The sequence below is a fragment of the Amaranthus tricolor genome, chromosome 17 (assembly GCF_026212465.1).
Source record: "Amaranthus tricolor cultivar Red isolate AtriRed21 chromosome 17, ASM2621246v1, whole genome shotgun sequence".
In the NCBI taxonomy this organism is placed as follows: domain Eukaryota; kingdom Viridiplantae; phylum Streptophyta; class Magnoliopsida; order Caryophyllales; family Amaranthaceae; genus Amaranthus; species Amaranthus tricolor.
The window spans coordinates 13,970,528-13,993,926 of record NC_080063.1 but is presented as its reverse complement, the minus strand read 5'-3'; the positions used below and the strand labels follow the sequence as shown (position 1 = coordinate 13,993,926).

The window sequence follows — 23,399 nt, the reverse complement described above, 5'->3', positions numbered from 1 at the left end:
TCTTTGTCATTTTAGGGCCTCATCAACTTTTTGATCGATAAAATCCCCATAATTTTTCTATTCTAATTCTTTTTTCTATTAGGTTTGGAATAAAACTTCACATTATCTCCATAAGAAAGTTACCTTTTTAATGAGTCTTGCTAACCATTTATTGGATTTCTAAGTCTACGAAAGTCTGAAGTCATGATATTAATTGTATGGTAAAAGTTAATTTTATTGATGAAAATCTTTACACAATGTGTCAATTTTGTATTTACAATAAACTTTATCTGATTCAATGCATCAGATTAAATATACAATCTATCAACGAAAGTTTCATCAAATAATGATGTGAAAGAGAGTATATAAAAGTGTCAAACCTCATATTCAATGATTGTGGTTTCATTAAATTAGATTGTTATCTAATCTCATATAGCGATGCATGTAATGTTGGATAGCTCTTTTATAATAAATCAATGTAAATGTTGTATGACTCGTTTAATCAAAATTCATTATTAATTTAACTTTTTAATATTTTTCTACACTTCTCTCCCACCTCCTGGCCTACATTCCCCGCGACTTACTTTTACCGTCTATTCTTGTGACCTATTTTTTTAATCCGAATCGCATAAAGTTTTCTATTATATATTTCTAATATTGTTACACAATTTTATAATCTCTTTTAATTTCTATTTTCTGCCTTACTTTTCATTTACCTTGAAATGAATGGGAGGAATGCTACACTTGTTAAGAAACTAGCTAAGAGCTTAGAAAATAAGGAAGAGGATAATTACTCCCTTTAGAAAAGGGATAATTAAGATTTACCTAGAAGAGCTTTTCAAAGTGCTTGATGATAAACATATGATTACACCCATATATTTTTTATAAAATAAATAAAAAAAAAGTTAATTTCATTTTACAATGTAGAGCCATGTAAGCAAAGTGTGTAAACCTCTCGTGTGAATAGTAAGATGATGATAATAATAAATGAGAATGATGATTATAGTGACTCACTCACTCATTACCGACATGATGGAAATTACACATCACCTTGGGATCAACAAAAGAATTATCATAATTGCAAAAGCCTAACAACATTACTCCCATGGCCCACCAAATTTGCATATTAAAAAAATAGACAAATAAAAGTGATAAATATTGTGGAATAATAGATAAATGCGTAAATAAGATGAAAAAGTAAATAAAATATATATATATATATATATATATATATATATATATATATATAAATATAAGAGTTAACAAAATATAAAATATAAACAAACTTAATAGGATATAGTAAAAGAAAAGTGACATAAATTTTGTAAAACATTGAATACTACTATAAGTTGTTACTCTCTTTCGCATTGGAGTTGCACTCAAGTTAAAATCTTGTGTAAATCAAAGGGGAGAGTAAATGGGCAAAATAAGACAAATGCACATATTAAGTGTTTTGTGTTAACAATAGCTGATAATTTTTAAGGAGATAGACGTAAAAGAAATATTGCATAAAAACTTCAAGCAAAAGAGACATTTACAATTAGGTTTTGCCCAAAATAATACCTTCTCCAATTCTTTTAAGTTGTTCTATTTAGTTTTTTAACACTATTTATCAATCAGTTAATTTTTATTTTATTCTTAATCTAGACGTCAACATATTATGAAGTGGGATCTTGTTTGATTCGTCTCAATGTAAATCTTATTAATATCAAATTTTTAAAATTTTTTATTATACCCAATTAAAGATATTTAGAATTGAATTAGTGCATTGGATAGTATGTCAAAACCAAAATAAAACAACTTTAAAGAATTAGAGGAAGTAATATAGTAAGTAATTCAAAACAATTAATAAATTAGAGAAAGTATAACACGTAAAATGAAATTGAGAGAGTAAGTTAAATGTTCAGATAAAAATAATGTAAAATTTACACGAAAATAAATTAAAAAGAAAAATAGGATAAATTTCGTGAAATTGAGGAAGTAGCACCCATTATTATTAGAATAGGGATGTTGAGGTCAAGTTGTGATAATGCATTTTGCAAGCTGTCACCTCACTAGATTGCATTCACTTAGCTTCAACAGGCACTTTAAGTGTGAGTGTATACTGCCTTTGTTCTTTTGTATTGTCACAATTCTGTCTTTGCATTATTCACTTCAACTCCTGTTGTAATTACTGGATATTCAGTGTTTTTTATTTAAAAAAATAAAGAGTCCACAAAAATATAGAAAGAGAACGTCGAGCTTTAATTAGTATTAGGTTTGATAAAATATTGTTTATAAACAAATTTGAGCGAGTTGGGGTTTAAAGTGTATAATATTATAATAATACAGATTATTTAAATTTACTGGGTTAACAAGAAAATTAGAACAACTAAAACCAAACACTATATATATTCAACAAAGCATCTCAAAAGGATAGAGTTCAAGCTCGGACGATTGAGCAAGCTTTGTTAGTTCTAGTCAATTAAAAGATTAGATAATGTATCGGTTGGGTTTGACCTTATTAAAGGCCCAATAAATCATGTTAGTCCAATTTATTTCATGGTTCATGAGGATATCACTTACGTGATGATTGACACAAATTCTTGTGAGAGATTATTTTTAATTGGATTGATCTATAAAATAAAATATATAAAAAAATAAATATTAAGCTTTAATGGGTTAGGCCTGAAAGACAGTCTCTCAGAAAATCGGCTAGATGATTGATTACCAAAATAGACTCATTGACAACTAAGAATTTACATGAACAAGCATTTTGCTAAATAGTAAAATCAACGAACATGCAACTAAAGAATAGGACTTGACATGCCCTCTCTAAAGGTCGGATACTACTATAAGTACATTATTTGTGAAAGCTAAACAAGTGAAGTCAAAGGTTAATTAGAATTAGGTAGGATGAGTTATGTTAATTGGTCAAAGATAAACAAATAAAGTCAAGGATAAAAAATCACTTGTTCAGTCATCGGGTTCAATGACATGGTTACAAGAAATGCACTTTTTAATTCATTTTGGTTATTAACTCATAAAAATTGAACTTATTATTTATAAATGATTCTTTTAAAACATAATCTCTCACATGTTTCCACTATCATCGTTAATCCCTTCGTTCTATTAAGTTTGTCTAATTTTATTTCCCCAAATAAGAGATTTTAGAGAGAAATATAGCAAATTTAATAGAACAAATAAAATATTAAATAAAATAATACCTCAACTAACTACCTAATTATTACAAACCTACATAAAATTCTCTTACTTTATCCAAAGATTTCAAATCAAACGCTTCTTAGTTGAACTAATACAATCACATAAATGAGGACTTCCAACTTCCACATACCTAAGATGCTAGCTAGAAGAAGCAAAACATTCTTCAAATTTTGCTCAACGACATTACTAATTTTGTTAACCAACTTACCTACCCTTATCATTGAACATCTTGATCCTCAACACTACTCCTATATAAACTCTATCAAACTAAATCCTTATTCCCCACCAAAAAAACAGTATAATTCTTAGCAACATAACTTTGAGTACACAAATGGCGGCTTCCAACAACACGTTCCTCCTAACTCTCTTCATTGCCATATCGATGGCAAGCATCGATGTTAGCCAAGGAGCTCGCTACCTTCTTCAAACAACACTACCACCACTCCCCTCATTGCCAAACATGCCCCAACCCACTTTGCCTAACATCCCAAATTTGCCAAACATCCCAACTTCTTTACCAAGTTTGCCAAACATCCCTACTATAACTCCCCAACAGCAGTCTTCCTTGCCTCAACCATCATCTTTACCACCCCTTCCAAACTTTCCCGCTACTATAATGCCTTCTATCCCTAAGGTTGCTCTTCCCCCATTGCCAAACATGCCCTCTATTCCTCTTCCTACCTCTTTTCCATCCATCCCTTTTGTCTCTCCTCCTCCCTCCAACTAAGATTTATCATTTATGTATGTATCTAATTATCTACTATAAGCCTAGAATTGTATTGCTTTGCTATGTTTCTTCTTGGCCTTGGTTTGTATTGCTTTGTATTACTTTTTTTTTTGAAGGCATTGCTTTGTATTACTTTTTAAATAAAGATTTGTATTATTTCTTGTTTGTTTAATTGGTGATATATACACATGAGAATATTTAACTAGACTGTACCTTTGAGAAATATATTAAGTTCTTTCTCAATTGTGATATTCCCTTCCAACAAATTCATTTTAGATAAAAAAATATGATAGTTGTTATTAAAACAAACGAGTTACCCTACGAACTACAATTCTAAGATCGAAAACAGACATTCAACAAATTGTAAGAGGAGATCATATGAAAAATGTAACCGAATCAGGGGCAAGTTTTGATAATCATAGGGACATTATATTAAAAATTATGAGAACTTGGGCTCAAAATATGGTAATACTAAGAAATTGAAACATGAGCTACTCTTGTGAGACCGTCTCTCGATGTGGCAACCTTAAAAAGAAAGTTTATATTCTCATAATATGTATTAAATGAGTAATTTAACCTATGTATAGGGCGCATCTCTCTATGCGACCGTCTCATATAATAATTTTGTGTTGAAACATAGCATTGTTCAGAATGTCAGAATTAGGTATTGTTTCAGTTGGAGCAAGTACCGCTTTGCACAAACAAAGTCACAGATTCGATTCTCACCTAGATTCTCTTCCTAGCCTTGATGAAAGTAAACAAATTCCCCTATGTAAGATTGTCACTAGATATTATAAGACTTGAGCGTTAACGATGGATTACATGGGTTTTTGCTGGGCAAAGATAATTTAGCCCGGAATATCCTATCAAACATTGATGTCCTCTAAATTGAAAATCAGGAAAAACAAACAAGTAAAACTCATTCTAATTCATTAACATTAACGCTATTCAAAATCTCAAAATTGATCGAGAAAAAAATTCGAAAATAGAAATCTACCGCACAAAATGTGTTCTTTTGATTTACAAAGCATCACGAGCAGCAATTCGACATGTAATAGCATCTGGAATTGAGCCAACAGCCAATTCTGGGGAGGGAATTTTGTAGTGCTGCCAATATATAACAAAAAAGGTCGACCAAACGCTAGTCAATAAAAACATCTAAAGGTAAACAAGTGATCGACTTAAGCGTCAAGAGGCCAACCTTTTGTATTTGGGCTTGATTTGCTCTCCCCGCCAACTCATTCAAATCAATCTCCTTACCCTTGACAGTTTCTCGAATGGCTTTCATCTACGTATATTCCATATTTAAGGTCAATAATGCTGAAGCCTGAAGGTTTCAGCGCTGCTACTCATTCATTAATAGATATTGGCTTACCTCATCTAAAGACGCATTGAAGCACGCAGCAAGAATATAGGTACAACCATCAGAAATTCCGCACCTCTTCAAAGATTCTGTAATCTACAAACCAGAAAACTGGATCAGACGATCATCTAAATCATTCATTGTGAGCAGTGTTGGGAAAAATTCTGTAATATGGCTATTGTATTACATGCTTAGATCCTGAATAGTTGTAGACTAACTCGGAATGAAGAGTCCTAGTTGTAAGAGACTCCCGTTCTTTGGATATAAGCGCCTTGTGGGCAGCTGCTAGAACAGGGAAGACATCAGGGATCTGTCTCACGGAAAGCAAACAAAAGAAGAGTAAATTGGAAGACGGAAGTTAAGCAGTGATCAATAGTAACGTAAAAGTAGTTTAGTTGAAAAAACTCACAAGAGATGCATTGAGAAATGCAAGTTCTGGCTTCAAATTTCCTGCTTGCATGGAGTCCAAAAGTTCCCTGCAAATACAAGCATGGCAAACGAAACCAAAATTGGAAAAAAAATCTGTAATTTGATTTATGTGTTCATCACCGGTTGCAGATTTTGCAATATAATCGGAAATAGAGAACAGTCAAAACACATATTTCGGTAGGGGGGGGGGGGGGGGGTAGAATGTATGAACATTGATCAACAATCTTCCATGCTTTGGGATAATAGACCTGCAACTTGTTAATCAGGTAGCCTCAACAGAAGGAAATGGGTTTTTACACACAAACAATTGAGCCCATCCATTGATGTTTAGACCTGGTATACAAAAATCAAACACCTCAAACCTGAGCAATCTCTGTGACTATGCTTTCCCAATAAATTTCATTATGTTTATGTAGATGAACCCAAGTGCACCCACGGATACCGCAAGAAAGAAATCAGAAGTGTTTCTTACTTATAGTAGACGAAAGAAATAAGCTGAGTTGGCTTTTTTATTCTTTCTATTTTGGAAAAATTGACATTAATGATACAACCTTTCACTTATCCACCGTGAATAATCTCACCTTTGGATTATTTTCTAATGATCCAACCTTTGTGATAAATTTGTCCACAACATACCATATTACTAATAATAGGTAATAATAGGGTATACTGCTAGCAAACTAAAATAAAGGTTGAATTATTCACAGCCCACTAAAGGTAAATGTTGATTTATTAGAAAATAATCTAACGGGTGGATTATTCAAGGCGAATGAGCAAAAGGTTAGATTATTAATGTCAATTTTTCCTTCTATTTTTGGGTGGGTAGTTTGTTATTTCTGTTGTTAACCTTGTATATATAGGTGGCTATTTTGGGTTTATGGGTATGCTTATGTAATAATTAGTGAGTAACCACTTCGGGAGTTTCTGGTCCACTTGAAGTCCAACGTGGGATTAAATCTCACAAGTCAATAATAAAACACAAGCATTCTTCTATCCTTTGTCTCTGTTCTGTGTTCTTGTTTTGGTCTTGTAGGTTTCTGTCCCTCACTCAACTCTTGGCCGCATACCCACATCACCCAGAAGCAACATAACAGTTTATCAAAATTTAAACTGGATCAATGAGGTAGTGAGGGAATGCTGCTGAGATCACATGAAAAAAAATCACAAGCTCTACTGAAAGAAAAGTCTCCTCTCGGAAATGTCACGTGATTTTAGATCATATCTTCAATGTAGACAGAGCATGTAACATGCTCTGTTCATTCAAAAAGCCAAACAAACTTCCCTTGAAAAAGCATCATTGTTGTCACTCAACTCGAGCCCACACCATTGTCACCCACTAAGTCATTCCATCTAAATTAAGAAGCACAAGTTTCAGACTATATAACAACTTCCTGTACTATAACTCTAAAAATGTTAGCTAAGTAGCAATGGGACTAATTATGCAAATCTTGTAAAGCTCCACCTCTCTTGTAATATACCCATTTCCTAGTTTCCATAATGTTTAGTCCAACTACCTTTTTCATATCTAATAAATTTAAATTTATTAGTGCAAGAGCCAAATCAACACTTGTATCGTGATATTGATACCAAATGGCTCAAACCATTGCATATATCATTAATGATACTAATGAGGGTACAAGGAGGTTGAGTAGACAAAAGGTTGGAGCATCGAAAAGGCCAGAACAGAAGCTGCCTACCTGGTGCTCGAACGAGCACCTAGTCATGGGAGCACTCTGACCCATTTTCCCATTTGTTGAAGTTTATGGGACACATAATATTCTTTTGCTAGGGATATTTTACAAAGAGAGATATAGAGTTTGGAACGAGTGTCTCCTTTGTATTGGTTGTAAAATCTCCATCAAAGGAGTGAACTTTGAGCTCAAGTGAGTGAGTTCTTAGTTTGTGAGTGGCATTTCATTTAAGGTATTGTTGAGTCTTTAATGAAATATAATACTATTTGATTGGGAGGTGTCCAATACACCATTAATATTGTTGCGTGAGCTTTGTTGAATCAAAATTTCAATATTTTTGCTGTGTGTATACTACGGTTTTCTTCATTTTTTTACACCTTTTCTCACTATTACTGGATCCAGGAACCCTTTCCTTTCTGAATTTAATCAGGCAGTGTTTGAATTCATCATATATACACAAACAGAGAAAGAATAAGACAGAAAGAAACATACTTTGAATTGGTGACATCAATGAAGAGGGAAAGACAAATTGTGTGATTTTGAACTTGAAACACCTTCATCTTCTTTGGCCAAATTAAGTAATTGACGAATTTGTTTGGTTCAACCTGTTAAATTGATAAAAAAAATGAACAAAATTTAAGATCAAATGATGGATTATACCATAAAAATGTATTTAATGCTCAGATTGTTGTTGATAATCTAAGAGTCACGGAATGTATAATGGTTGAATTTAGTGGAACATTACCGGCCAAATTCAAATCTAATAATACTGTGGCCAAGCTGAATTTCAAAATACCCTGGCGAAGAGTGTGAAATTAGGGTTTAGGGCCTAGGAATTAGGTTAATCTGAGTACTTGAAGCATCCGCCATTGGAAGAAATTTAAGAATTTCAATTGAAAATATTTAACTGCTCTTACAAAAGTCTTCTGATTTTAAACACTATCAACATACCAAAAATTAACCCAGAAATGACGAATTGATGATTACGGATTTACTACAGTTTAACAAAGAACAAATCAATCCAAAATTTTCAAAAAAAATAAATAAATCAATCAAACAAATAAAATCAAGAGTGTAAATGAATTTTACCTTGACAAGAATGGTAATTGGAATTTCAGAAGATCCACCAAAAGAAATATTATTTTGCCTTGATAAGGGCCGGACCTAGTGGCAGTGCCGGTGGAAGGAGAAGCCGACAGAAAGTGAAGGGACTCTTGGGTTGAAAGATGGTGAATGGGTTCTGTGAGTGTCACCAAGGGTTTTGTCGACCAACTGATTCTTAAAGATTACTCCCTCTCTTCTGTTTGGGTTGACGCAAAAGAGAAAGTGTCGTTTTTTAAGAAAAAATTGGATTATGCAAATAAATAAAAAGGAAAGAATGAATTTGATAATGAAATTAAAAGATAATTAAAGTGTCTAGATAGATTAAGAGAAAATGGTGGGTATTTTTCAAAATTAAAAATAATGTTAATTAAGTGAAACGAATTAAAATGACAAATGCTGCAAATTTAATGGGACGAAGGAAGTATGTTGAATGATACGTTGCTCTAACATTTAAATTTAAGGAGTTACATGTAGACTTAATTTTTTAATATAATAATGTGAGATAGTTTAAATGTACGTTCAAATTTAAGAAGTTAATTAATTAGTTAGAGTTTTATTTTACTTTTTTAATTTATTATTATCCTTTTTATTTTAGGCGTTATTTCTTAAAATATGATAATGTGCAATGATTTAAATGTAAGTTTAAAATTAAGGAGTGTATACTATGTTAGAGTAGCCTAATGAGACAGAAGTGAATGTCTTAAGGTGTCAAGAAAGATTAAAGATCCTGGTTTGATGGTGTGCTAATGAAACAAGGTTAATTTGCAGATATTAAGGTGATTTTAAGCATGAAAAACAAATGCAAACATTAACATCATGATTTAAGGTGGTTCACCATCAATGGGGCTATATCCACCATCCTAAGCTACTGTATTCATTGTGCGTTTAAAGGATATATATGAGCTAAAAACTCAGTACAAGTTGAAGGAATTACATCAATGGAGATACATGAGTGTTTGTGAGAGAACTTGACACAAGCAAAAGAATTATGAGTCATGCGGTAAGGATAGAATATATAGGAGGCTCAAGCATATTGTTTGGCTCTGCAACTACTGCATACAATACTTAGAACATATATATATAGGAAAGGGAGAACTAGGGCACGAATTACAGAAAAGAGCAATTATTGTCGAAAAGGCCAGAGGAGTTTTTGACCAAGCTGCTCGTTCGAGCACGATGCTCGCTCGTCTGAGTAGGCAAACCTGTGCTGCTTCTGGCTCATATATTGATCTTCCCAAGTGTTCAATTGATCCCCTTTTTACTCCCAAGGCATTCACCCATCTGTTGTGTGTACTGTGTACTACCACCAAGACTAATGCCATTTCAAAGCATTAACTTATACCTCGTGCATCAAGGGTGCACCTTGCCAAGTCTTTGAGTGTGCTTACCACTAAGGGTGTTCACCGTTCCAAACCCGGTTGGACCAAAAGACCTGAATTTTGAATATGCTAAGACCGGAGACCGGACCAGTTCCATCCGGTCTGGTCCCGGTCTAACTTGTTTTCCTACCGGTCCGGAAGTAGTTTTTGATACCAAAAATAAATTAAGAAATGAAAGATTTTAAAATAATTTAGCATATTAATTATTATAAATTTAAAATATTTGAGTTAAAAAATTATTTTATGTTAGAAATAAAAAATATAAAGCCCTTTAAATAAGTATATACATAAAAATCGTAAATATTATTCCTTTAAAATTACTTTTATATACATCCGGTCTAACCCGAATGCCGAATTTTTCCGAGTTTAGACCGGACCGGATCGGAAACCCGGAATGAAGAAAAATTATGACTCGAAGCCCAGATTGGATGCAACCGATCCGATCTGATTTAGGTCCGGTCTCAATCGGTTTCGGTTTGGACTTATTTTGCACACCCCTACTTACCACCAATCAAAACACATGCCCAAGGTCTAACAACTAAGTTGTTACATCTAACCTTTGCGTCCAAATCCATCTATACTTTAAAATGCCATGTAACAACATGACCAAAATAATCTAACACTCAAGTCACGCTCTTTCATATTAATACTTCTACGAGCCCTAAAATACTGTCTCTCGGTGAAAAATCTAAAAACAAGAAGTCCATATGTTAAAAACATTTTATTATTAAGCTATTTAACCAAAATATAAAATGTGTTTTATGGTAAGATCGTCTTATACAACAATTTATAAACTAAGATTGCTCATTTTATAAAGAATTAGACTAGATTAGACCAAGTAATTTGTTATTTTAACCAAATTAACCTATGGATAGCGTGGGAGAATATGGATCACCGACCTTATTACACTCATAACCGAAGATTTTTTATGTGCACATTGTCGCGGTCGAGTTCTTTCAAGGTATCTCATTTCCATTTCTCTCCCTTTCACCACCCAAAAACAGTACCTAATAACACAAACAACTAAACGCAAGAAAATCCCAACTTGACCCACAAATTGTTTCTCGTCACTACGCCCAAAATCACTGGGAAACTATTGTAACATATACAAGATTCACTTTTCTTATTAAGGGTTTGTCAAATTTGACCGATTTATTTGATTGAAATAAAGATCATTTCCTTTAACTTTCTTTGGAGAATTGGTGTTTAATGGCTTGGAGACAGCTTCTTAGGCAGGTTAGTAATTTGCCTTATTTTTAGTTTGAATCCTTTTTTTTATTTAGTTTTGAACTTTATATTAAAGTTTTGTACTTTTGATTTGATTTTTAATGGGAACCCTAGTTATTCTTGTTTTTAGTTGATTATAATGTTTTATGGGATGTGGGTTTTTTTGATTTAATTACGGGTATTGCTTAATTTTTGAAGTTCTTGGATGTTGAAATAGTTTATTGTTGCTTTTTAATGGTTGGAATTGGATTATGTGTGATTATTAATTAAATAGAAATTGAATTGTTTTTGTTTTAAATGTTGGAGCTGAGGTTAATTGTAAAGATGGTGATTGTGGATGTGTTTACGAATCAATAGCTTATCAATTTGATGGTTTCAATTGATTTTTTGAGAGTATTAGAACTTGTGAAGTTGGAAATGAAATGGCTTAGGGAATAACTATGAGGGGTGAGATTTTGATAAAGTCTGTAGCTTGAAAAAGGTTATGAATTGGTAGAGGAGTTTTGCTTGGGTTTTGTTTCTTGAGCTGTGCTCTTAGTTTTAAGACTGCTTTTTTGTAATTGTTTTGTGTTTGGTAGGTAAAACGACGGGATCGAGAGCTTGCACAATTGAGTACAGCCTGGTCTCGGTCCTATTCGACTTTGCAACGGCTGCATTATGCTGGAGGCGAAATGGCAGGATCGTCTAGGCTTTATTTGACTTTACAAAGACTGCTTGACATTGGAGGTGATCTATATTTCCCTTTTGAACTCCTTGGATTTTCATTTTAAGTTGTATTATGAGGACAAAAGTGTAGAAGTTCGTGATTTTCTTGTGTCTTATTAGTGGAATTCTTAAGACTTATTAAATTTTTTGTATGTGATGCACCGAAAATGGATTGACGGAAATGGTTTGAATTGAATTACAAAGAATTCGTTAACGAGCAAAATATGAGTTACTTTTCATTTTAAACTTGCATATTTTTTTAACTTATATCATCTTTCTTTTTTTGGTTAAAATAAATATTAGACTTGGTTGGAGAGCATATAGAGTAGAGCGTGTTATATGAATTTTAGGTTGGGATTGAATCTATGTTACTTGGACTCGGGTACTGATGTTGGATACGGGTTCGTATCCTAGTGTATACGTCTAAATATTCAATTTTACGCCTAAAATGAAGTGTCTAAGTGTCATACTGTTATGATGGTGGGTATAGCAGCTAAGTTTGCACACAAACAAAGTATTAAGATTAGAATGTATGAGCAAGAAAGAGAAGAATTAAGAAGAAGAAAAGATGAGTGGAATAGAATGCTCGTATTATGTAAAGAGGGCAGTGTACCCCCTAAGTTCTTAGAGTAACTCAGTAACTCCTATAGTGTATACTACACTCCAAATTGTTCTACAAGCATGAATAAAATCTATTTCCTCTATTGCATTATATACTATTGTACTTGCTTCTAGAATTCATCTAATAGCTCAGCATATGCAATAACCAAAAAGATTCCTTCTAACTGAAAAGTCAGCTTCATTCTGTTGCTTGATTTTTTCTTCTTCTAGAATACATCTGTGTAATATTGGGCATGATTATCTCGTGGTCCATGACAATACCCGCCCCAATAACACGCACCTTGTCCTCAAGGTGTAAATCACGAAACATAGCAGTGATGATGGAGAATAATTCCCAAGTTGCATCGGATATTGGTAAGCCTTGCCATTTAATGAGCACTTCACGAATCTGTGACGGGTTAGAAGGATCTTGGCGAACACCCAGGAGCTGTTCAGGGTTAGCTATGAGTTCCAATGTTGATGATAACTGATCCAGGATAGGTGTTGGATTGAAGGCAGCCCCACGAGCACTTTTCAATTGCGATACATGAAAGACGGGATGGACCTTGCTGTGAGCCGGAAACTGGAGCTTATAAGCAACTGATCCAATCTTTTGTAGAACCACAAATGGACCATAAAAGCGAGGGGCCAACTTATCACATGGACGACAAGCTATGGATTGTTGGCGGTAAGGTTGGAGCTTAAGGAATACCAAATCCCCTTCATCAAAAGACTCATGTCGACGCTTAACATCAGCCCACTTCTTCATAGGGTGCCGAGCCTTGAGAAAATGAAAACGGAGGTCATCCGATATTGCATCACGTTCAAGCAACAAAGTGTCGAGGCTGTCGATGGAGGTAATATTGGACCCTATACGAATTAACGATGGAGGAGGACGACCGTACAGTGCTAGAAATGGGGACATGTTGACGGACATGTGTGGGGAGGTAATATAGCAGTATTCGGACCAATGCAACCACTTGGCCCATTCCTTGGGTTGGCCATTGATAAAACAATGCAAGTACGTTTTGAGCGCTTTATTTACAATCTCAGTTTGACCATCCGTTTGCGGGTGATAGGCAGAGCTATGGAGTAAGGAGGTACCTTGTAATCGAAATAGTTCTTGCCAGAAAATGCTAATGAATACTTTATCACGGTCTGACACAATTGACGTCGGAAACCCATGAAAGCGAACTATTTCCTTGATGAAAACAGCTGCCACTGACTTGGCGGTGAAAGGATGACGAAGTCCCACAAAATGAGCGTATTTAGAGAGGCGATCTTCCACTACTAAGACCGTATCGAACCCTCGGACCTGGGTAAGGCTTCAAAAAAATCCATGCTAACTTCATCCCATACATGTGCCGGCATTTAGGAGGCCTTGGGGTTGTTGATGAGAGGCCTTTTGGCTTGACAGACAGAACAAGCTTGGACATATTGGGCCACCCCTTTTCTCATGCCCACCCAATACCAATGAACCGCAATGCGTAAGTAGGTCTTGAATTCCCCATTGTGACCCCCGACGCCGAATCATGGAATTCAAATAATAACTTGGGAATTAAAGGGGAAGTAGCAGGAATTACCACACGATCATTATACATCAGCTGCTCATTGTGCAAGTGAAACCCAACAATCGTAGTGCTCTTACTAGCAACTTCAGCCCTTAGCTTGGTAAGCTCATCATCATTGTCGATATCCCGTTTTAATGCCGCCCAATCGACTTGCCATGAGGTAATTACAATTGCTAACTGGATGTGGGCCAAGTTTGGGTGGCCCGACAAAGCGTCAGCAGCTCCATTGGTGATTCTGGGCCTATACTTGATCTCAAAATTGTATCCCAAAAGTTTACATGTCCATTTTTGATACTCTGTACTAATCTCACGCTATCCCATCATAAACTAGAGGCTCTTCTGGTCTACCCAAATCACCAAAATGACGACCAATTAAATAGTGACGTCATTTTTGCACCGCAAGGACTATCGCAATGAGCTCTTTTTCGTAGATGGATTTGGCTTGTCCCCTGGCCCTAATGCCTTACTAAAATAAGCCAAAAGGGTGAGCATTATGAGAGAGAATTGCGCCAAGCCCTTTACCCGAGGCATCCGCTTCCACCACGAAATGAACATTGAAGTCTGGTGTACCCAACACCGGTGCAACCAACATGGCATTTTTGAGGGCGGAGAAAGCAGCTTCTGCTTCATCATTCCAGTGGAAATTGTCTTTATGCAACTGATTGGTGAGGGGAGCGGCTATGTGAGCGTATTTCAATATGAATCTGCGGTAGTACCCTGTTAATCTTAAAAAACCACGTAACTCCTTCAAGGATTTGAGGAAAGGCCATGCCACCATTGCTTGCACCTTCTCCGGATCAACCGCAACTCCTTGGGCGGAGATAATATGGCCCAGATAAGCCACTTCCTGCTGACCGAAACTACATTTCTTTACATTAGCATCAAATTGATGATCATTCAAAACCCCAAGTATAGTAGCCAAATGCCGCACATGCTCTTCAATGGTGTGGCTATAAATGAGTATGTCATCAAAAAACACAAGGACAAAGCGGCGAAGAAATGGCTTAAAACCTCATTCATAATAGCTTGAAACGTGGTCGGGGCGCTGGTTAAGCCAAATGGCATAACCAAAAATTCGCAATGACCCTCGTGAGTTCGAAACGCTGTTTTAGGCACATCTTCAGGTTTCATCCGTATTTGACAATAACCGGATTTTAAATCAAGTTTGGAGAAGATTGTGGCACCATGTAATTCATCAAGTAGCTCTTCAATCAGTGGAATCGGGTATTTATCGGCCACTGTTTCTTTGTTAAGAGCCCGGTAGTCAACACAGAACCATCATGAACCATCTTTTTTCTTTACTAGCAATATTGGGCTGGAAAACGGGCTATGGGACAGCTGAATTATACCGGCTTCCAACATATCAGTTATCAATCGTTTGATCTCAGTTTTCTGAACTTGCGGGTACTTGTACGGACACACACTAACCGGATCACTGCCTTCTTTGAGCAGATGCTGGTGTTGGTGCTGCCTTATAGGAGGTAACCCATTGGGCATATTAAAGACTTCTTGAACTGCTCCAAGACTCCACTTAGCTCCTGGCAAGTGTGAGTAGACGCTTGCAATGGTGTCTCTTCAATAGGCTGCATTGGAGTAAGTTCCACCAACAACCCTCCTTTACTTTTTTTGATCGTTTTCATCATAGCCTTCAAAGTAATTTGCGAACGCTCCAACGCCGAGTCACCCCTCAAAAGGACCTTCTATCCCTTCCAACTAAATTGCATCAATGGAATTTTCCAGTTTGTGGCTATGGTGCCCAATTTAGCCAACCACTCCAAACCCAAAATTATGTCCGAATGGCCCAATCCTAAGGGTAAGAAATTTTCAGAGATAATCAAGGCTCCCAAATCCAACTCCACCTCCTTACAAATCCCATTGTCCTTCCTCACATCGCCTGTGCCCAAGGTTACATGGAAATCATCAGTAGGTTCTATGGATATGTTAAGAGTGGCTATTGTATTAAGGGAAATGAAATTGTTTGTGGCTCCGAGGTCAACCATGATCACCACGCTAACTCCTTTTACTTTACCCAGAAGCTTCATGGTTTTAGGATTATTAATTCCCACTACCGAGTTGAGAGAAATACTCACCTGCCCTTCCACGTTCATCACATCATCCACCGCCACCGTTTCCACCGCATCCTCCCAGTCCTCCTCTCGACTCTCTTCGATTTCCTTCTCCTCTCCCACGATAAACGCACTAAGTTCTCGTCGTTTGCATACATGCCCAATTTGCCACTTCTCGTCACATCGAAAACATAATCTGCGTTCCTTCGTTTCTTGGAATTCGCGATCCGACAGTCGCCTTGTGTTTTCATGGGTTTGTGTTTTTTTGTGGTTGGTAAAGCTGGGTTGTGGGTTGTTTCTGAGATGGGAATTAAGTAGGTTTTTATGGTAAATAAATGTTCGACTGGGGCTAGGGGTGTTTTGGGTATTTGGGGAGTTGTGGTTATTTGGGTAATTTCGGCTAATGTGTTGGTTGGCTGTACTCCACCTGGGTTCATAAGTCACCATCAAATTCTCCTCCACTCTCAACGCCATATCTAATGCTTTCTCCTTATCTACTGGATGTAACACCCACATCTCACTCCCAATCTTCCTCTCCAAGCCTTGAATAAAATGGGCAATCAAGTACTCCTCACTCTTCTCCTCCTTGATATCAGAAGCAAGTTGGATGAACTTTTATTCATACTCTTCAATCGTGCCGTCCTGCCTCACCGACAACCACTGCTGGATTAGAGACCCACCTTGCTTACCTCTAAAGCTTTTCAACATCATCTTCTTCAAGGCTCTCCAAGATGTCACAGGTTTCCTTTTATTTTCCCATTGAAACTAGTGTAGGGCATCTCCTTCAAGTCCGATGACCGCCATTTCCAACTTATCGATTTCCGTCATCTCATAAAATTCATGGCATCGCTCTGTTTTAGCCACCCACCCATCTGGATCAATGCCTGAAAATGTCGGGAACTCCAAACGCCTCAACTTCCACTGTTCAATCTCCTGGGATGAATTTTGGTCAACTCTTCTTGCCAAGGTGCGAGGAATTTTGAATCCCCCTCCTTGTACAAATAGTTGTTATTCCCTTGAAACTTCCTCCCGGTCAGAGCTTCCCCCAACTCTGTTGCCTTTGCTCCTCCATTCCGCCATGACTTATAGACTGCTTCAATTCTTCATGATTTCTACTGAACTCACCCTTTGCTCTACTCTGTTCCTCCACCAATCTCGACTGTGACTCCTCAAAATGTTGTATAATGTCAGTGAGACGGTCCTCCAGTGATGTCTGAAGCTCAGATATAGCCTCTTGTAACTTCTGAACCGTTTCCTCCAAAGTATCCAGCCTAGTACCTTGCGATGGTGGCATTGTGATCGTGCTTTGATACCACTGTTATGATGGTGGTTACAGCAGCAAAGTTTGCACACAAACAAAGTACCAAGATCAGAATGTATGAGCAAGAAAGAGAAGAATTAAGACGAAGAAGAAAAGATGAGAGGAATAGATTGCTTGTATTATGTAAAGAGGGCAGTGTACCCCCTGCGTTCTTAGAGTGACTCAGTAACTCTCCTATAGTGTATACTACACTCCAAATTGTACTACAAGCATGAATAAAATCTATTTCCTCTATTACATTATATGCTATTGTACTTGCTTCTAGAATTCATCTGACAACTCAGCATATGCAATAACCAAAAAGATTCCCTCTAACTGGAAAGCCAACTTCATTCTGTTGCTTGATTTTTCGTTCTTCTAGAATACATCTGTGAAAAGCCAGCATCAAGGATCGGACACGGGTACGTGAAGTAAAGTGAAGAGTCCAAGTAACATAGGATGGAATTAGTATAGAGGATTGATCAATTTGAGTTCTAAGGCCTACTAGATTTTCTCTTGCTAGAGCTCGGTTAGTGAGACTAAAAGACATGTTTGATTTCCATTTCGGACATGTTTGTGAGAATTTTTGATGTTCTGTGCTTCTTATTCTCGGTGACTGCTTAGATTTTTATGTTCATTTGATTGAGCAGACATTCATCATCATCGGATATATTTTGCAGAAAGTAGGTTAGCTGGGTCTCACAAAAGATTCCAGTCAAGCTATGTTGGGAGCTTTAGTCGCCGAACAAGTGATCCAGAATCCATAATAAGAGCCTTTGAAAGCCAACCTGCTTTGCATAATAATCAAGCAGCCATTGCAGAGTATGTGAAAGCACTTGTCAAGGTTGATAGGTTGGATGAAAGTGAGTTGCTCAGAACATTGCAGAGAGGTTTATGCCACTTTATTTTCTTTAATTTACAAATTTATAGCAGGTTATGGTGATTGTTATTTTAAGTTAAGATTTTAAAATATGTGTGTTCCATTCATCCTAAGCCCCAAAAATGAATTGGGCATATCTTATGGTTTTTTATAATTTGGTATTCATATGTGCCATTATGGCTTGCTTGCATGATCCTTAAGTATCTCTTATCTTATAGAAGCCTTTGTTTCTTCAATTATCTATTAAAGTTTGTTCAGTAATTTCAGTCTTTTTCTCTCCTCTTTTGATGTTTGACCTTGATATTATATTGGTAAACCTTTATCTATGTGTCGAGGATTATTTTTGTATTTTGAAAGACGTTTTATGTAATTTAAATGATATCTTGTTTAGTGGACTAGACTCATTAGGTTGTTAATCTGCCTGGAACCTCTGTCACTCAGCTTTAGGATGCTCGTGAATTGTCTATTGCTGCAATATTGTCTCTTGATAGTCATTCTAAGTTTCTGTTTTAAACGGCTCTTTCTTTTGTGCCCTTAAAGATTTTTCTTACTGGGCTATCTATTGTCTGGTATTTAAGAGTACCTAGCTATTAGAAATCGGAAACTTCCCACTGAATCCCGTTTCGGAAAATTCTTTCTGGAACTCTAGATTCTGGTTTGAATTCTTCTTTCCCGAAACTTCAGATTAATGTCTAATGAAAAAATGTTTTAAACTACAATTGCTTAGGATATAATATAAAAAGGATCACATCATATGAAACCTTTGTTCCTGGAACTCCAAATTAATGTTTCACGTTACCGTTTATGTTTTGGTTCCTTGCACCGTATCATATTTTCTTTTTGGTTTATGTACCTCATTACGAATTCAAAATAAATACAGATTCTAGTTTGTCCTTTGTCCTTTGTTGCATATTCCTTTTACCGCTCACAGATAGTTCATTAAATTCTGCAGGAATTGCTGCCACTGGTGACCGTGCCTTTTCTGAGGAAGAAAGCATGGGTGGACTTTCCGCTTTCCGCAATGTGGGGAAAGCCACAAAAGATGGAGTACTTGGAACTTCTAGTGCTCCAATTCACATGGTGGCTGCTGAAGGAGGACATTTTAAAGAACAGCTGTGGCGTACATTTCGTACTATTGCACTGGCCTTTCTCCTAATTTCAGGAATTGGAGCACTGATTGAAGACAGAGGAATTAGCAAAGGTAAGGAAATCAAGTCCTCAAAGTAAAGTGGTGAATGGTCCAAAGGGACGCGAGCTTTCTGCCTTGTTTTGTGTTTATTTATTGCCCTTTCATTAAATTTTATGGGGTATATATTTATTCAATGGAGCGTAGAAAGCGGTTGAATTCACTTGATGATTGGTCTTAAAGCTATTCATGAAACTCACATTTTCCGCATTTCAGGTTTGGGTCTGAATGAAGAGGTGCAGCCTAGTATGGAGTCTAACACAAAATTCAATGACGTCAAAGGTGTTGATGAAGCAAAAGCCGAGCTAGAAGAAATAGTTCACTATCTTCGAGATCCCAAGGTTTGCGAATATTAGTTTTTTGTATACGTTATTTAATCCCTTTGTCTTCAATTCTTTTTTAAGTTCATTCATGTTTGGGTTGTTGATGGTGAGCATGTTAATTTTGGACGCTTGTGATTATTCTAGTGCCACAGTACATCTCTTTCACATCTTGATTGGTAATGGCTAATGAGATCAAGAATAATTGAATACTAAACAAATTGACAATGAAGAGAGAAGAAAGGAGATTGTAGGGGAATAGGGAAGTGATAGGATTGCTGTGATAGAGAGAGAATATTTTATGGATGTTGGGGGATAGAGGGGAAGTTTGTATTAATCTTTCATAATACGCGAAGGTGTGTATAAGTTGTTGTATGCTTATGATCATTTCTTGTCGGATTACTTGTTATAATGTTAACTGTTCTCGGTTCTCGATATATTCTCCAGCCCTTCTGTTTGGTGAATGATGCGTTATAGTGGGCTATTAATGGAGTTTTCAGATATATGTTACAATAATACCAGAGCCTTAATCCCAAAAGCTTGAGTTATATTTTTGGTTCATGATCATGGGATGTGATTAAGTTTTATAGAACTGGTAACCTACAGCTCACCCTCCTCCTTTATCCGGCCTTGTGATCAGTAATAAGCGACTAACACTCACATGTGGAGTTTTGAGATATATGTTACGAATTACAAAAATCTGTTTTGGAGTGTGCATTTTTTACAACATGATTATCGAATTTTAAAGTGTTTCTTTTTAGCAGTTATGACTCCTGTGATCCTCTTCCTCTATCATAATGTGAGGGCTTTGTTAAATTATGTATTTTATTTTATTTATTTACAGGGCCACAAAGAAAGGATTTGGGGACGCCACTTTTGGTGCTTTCATTGATAGTGCTTTATATATTTTCTTATTGATTCGCTTTGCTGTTTACCACTTGTTTTCTCGTTTATGTCTGTGATGTATGTAACTATGACCAGCTTTATTATAATACGTAGATATATAGTTTTCTTTTGTTGACGCTTTTTCCATATACAGCGGTTCACTCGTTTGGGTGGTAAACTCCCCAAAGGTGTTTTGCTTGTTGGTCCTCCCGGTACGGGAAAAACTATGCTCGCCAGAGCCATTGCTGGAGAAGCAGGAGTGCCTTTCTTCTCATGCAGTGGCAGTGAATTTGAGGAGATGTTTGTTGGTGTTGGAGCCAGGAGGGTGAGAGATCTTTTTGCCGCTGCAAAGAAGCGTTCACCTTGTATCATATTTATCGATGAAATAGATGCAATAGGGGGAAGTCGTAACCCCAAAGATCAACAATATATGAAGATGACATTAAATCAGTTGCTTGTTGAGCTGGATGGTTTCAAACAAAGTGAAGGAATTATTGTGATTGCAGCTACTAACTTTCCTGAATCGTTAGATCATGCATTGGTTAGACCTGGACGATTTGATCGACATGTTGCTGTTCCAAATCCAGATGTTGAAGGGCGCAGACAGATTTTAGAAGTTCATATGTCCAAGGTATGAAGCTATATTTGCAAAATATTCTAGGATCAAGTATTTCTCATTCTTGTGTTATTTTGTTTAAATAGAAATTATCTTTCGATCGTAAGTTCATAAATGCTTTGTGAGTGTGAATAGAGGGCAACAACATTTCACAACATTTCATTGGCCCAATGCCACTAACGGCTCGTTTGGTTAACAATACTAATTGGTATTAATGGGAATAGTTTGTAGTGTAAATAATCATGATATGTATCATGTCATTCCCATGATAATGAATGTTTGATGATGAAAAAGATTTTTTGTTCACAATTTTTCATTACCACCTAATACCACATGTTCAAATGGTAATACATTGGAATGAATTTTGTGAAGAAAATAAGGTTATTGAAGGAGAATAAACATGGTTATTAAGTTTGTCTAGAGATATTCCTACCATAATTAACACTAACTTTCCATTACCATTTCCACCATTTAGTATCGATTACCAAATGGGCCGGTGGCTCCCACCTAAGGTGGGGTTTGGGGGTCAGATGTACGTAACCTTACCCTTGTTGTACACTTGTTAGTGATAATAAAGAGGTCGTTTCCTATTGACCTTTTAGTACCGATTACCAAACGCTCATTTTTTTCTCTTGTTGCGAGTTAGTGTGGGTAAGACATCAAAGAATGTGTTAATTCTTGTGTGATGCTTTTGCTACCGGTGTCATATATTCATATCTGTTGTTTTACTGTATACAGGTGCTAAAAGGAGATGATGTTGACCTTATGATTATTGCTCGAGGAACGCCCGGATTTTCTGGTGCTGATCTTGCTAATGTTGTCAATATTGCTGCACTGAAGGCTGCAATGGATGGAGCGAAGGCAGTGAGCATGTCTGATCTTGAGTATGCCAAGGATAGAATCTTAATGGGTAGTGAGCGCAAATCTGCTGTGATCTCCGAAGAAAGTCGGAAGATGACAGCCTACCATGAGGGTGGTCATGCCCTTGTTGCTATGCACACGGATGGTGCCCTCCCTGTTCACAAGGCTACAATCGTCCCCCGTGGTCTCTCCCTTGGGATGGTCACCCAACTTCCCGAGCAGGATCAAACAAGCATATCCCGTAAACAAATGCTTGCCCGTCTTGACGTTTGCATGGGGGGTCGTGTTGCCGAGGAGCTCATATTTGGGGAAAATGAGGTAACTTCCGGTGCATCATCTGATCTTCAACAAGCAACAAAACTCGCTAGATCAATGGTAACAAAATACGGCATGAGCAGAGAGGTTGGGCTTGTGACTCACGACTATGATGATAACGGACGGAGTATGAGCACTGAAACGCGGCTCCTTATTGAGAAAGAGGTCAAGTATTTACTCGAGCGAGCATACAACAACGCAAAAACCATTTTGACAACTCATAGCAAGGAGCTCCATGCCTTGGCTGATTCTTTGCTAAAGAGCGAGACCTTGACAGGTACTCAAATCAAGGAGTTGCTTGCAAAAGTCAGCTCAGAACAGAAACAAGATCAGCAACAGCAGATTGTTAACCCTCAGGGCAGCGAACAGTCGAACCCAGTCCCACCATCAACTCCAGGCGCTGCTGCATCAGCAGCAGCAGCTGCCGCGGCCGCTGCTGCAAAGGCGAAAGGGGTTGCTCCTGTGGGATCTTAGTCTTTAGATATTTTTGTTCTTATAAAGAATCAGGTTTAAATTTATGGGATGAATGTGCATATATCTTGTTATGAATTTTCATCAATGGAGATGATGTTTTCGTAATCATTCGGTACGTTTCTTGCCTGCATTTGCTGCAAGTAACCCGGTGCTATCCCTGTATCATCACTCTGTGAGTTGGAAAATCGGACTAGAGATGTAGAATCTTAGGGGCATAATCTGAACTGACATGTTCATGTTATGTATCAATATAAAGATGATTTTGATCTTTTTATGGTGTAGTTGCTATTATCGATCCACCATTTCAAAAGAGATTATTTAATATGGGTTGGCTCAATATATTCAAAAAAAAAAAAAAGAAAATCAAAAGATTAAAAAAATATAAATAAAAATAGGCTTCTTCTCTATGTCGTTTGATACACGTGCATAAATTTATACATTTTCTGGATTGATTTTGAGATGAAAACTTCTCAAATTCAAGCATCAATCTTCTATTGTAATGCTCTTTGATGATTCG

The 23,399-nt window shown here is 36.6% G+C and overlaps 2 protein-coding genes and 1 pseudogene across 4 annotated transcripts; 1 reads left to right on the top strand and 2 right to left on the bottom strand.

Moving 5' to 3' along the window:
• Positions 1-1,832: 1,832 nt before the first annotated feature.
• Positions 1,833-8,728, bottom strand: LOC130803476 (uncharacterized). 2 transcript variants are annotated; one of them, XM_057667586.1, is made up of 8 exons: positions 8,483-8,728; positions 7,886-7,998; positions 5,683-5,749; positions 5,461-5,583; positions 5,286-5,369; positions 5,112-5,198; positions 4,908-5,017; positions 1,833-2,140 (listed from the first exon to the last, which is right to left on the bottom strand). In XM_057667586.1, the coding sequence occupies exons 2-7, from the start codon at positions 7,951-7,953 to the stop codon at positions 4,931-4,933; spliced, it is 516 nt and encodes a 171-aa protein (XP_057523569.1). In that variant the 5' UTR covers positions 7,954-7,998; positions 8,483-8,728; the 3' UTR covers positions 1,833-2,140; positions 4,908-4,930. The 2 variants fall into 2 exon arrangements, with proteins under 2 accessions (XP_057523569.1, XP_057523568.1); XM_057667585.1 differs by lacking the exon at positions 1,833-2,140 and having other exon boundaries at positions 4,680-5,017.
• On the bottom strand, positions 3,411-4,181 carry LOC130803764 (uncharacterized; annotated as a pseudogene).
• A 2,046-nt stretch (positions 8,729-10,774) lies between the features above and the next one.
• On the top strand, positions 10,775-23,154 carry LOC130803988 (ATP-dependent zinc metalloprotease FTSH 4, mitochondrial). Of its 2 annotated transcripts, none has more exons than XM_057668249.1 (7): positions 10,775-11,112; positions 11,682-11,829; positions 18,026-18,235; positions 19,178-19,426; positions 19,628-19,752; positions 20,771-21,247; positions 21,971-23,154. In XM_057668249.1, the coding sequence occupies exons 1-7, from the start codon at positions 11,086-11,088 to the stop codon at positions 22,880-22,882; spliced, it is 2,148 nt and encodes a 715-aa protein (XP_057524232.1). In that variant the 5' UTR covers positions 10,775-11,085; the 3' UTR covers positions 22,883-23,154. The 2 variants fall into 2 exon arrangements, with proteins under 2 accessions (XP_057524232.1, XP_057524233.1); XM_057668250.1 differs by having other exon boundaries at positions 10,802-11,112; positions 18,026-18,208.
• Positions 23,155-23,399: the final 245 nt, after the last annotated feature.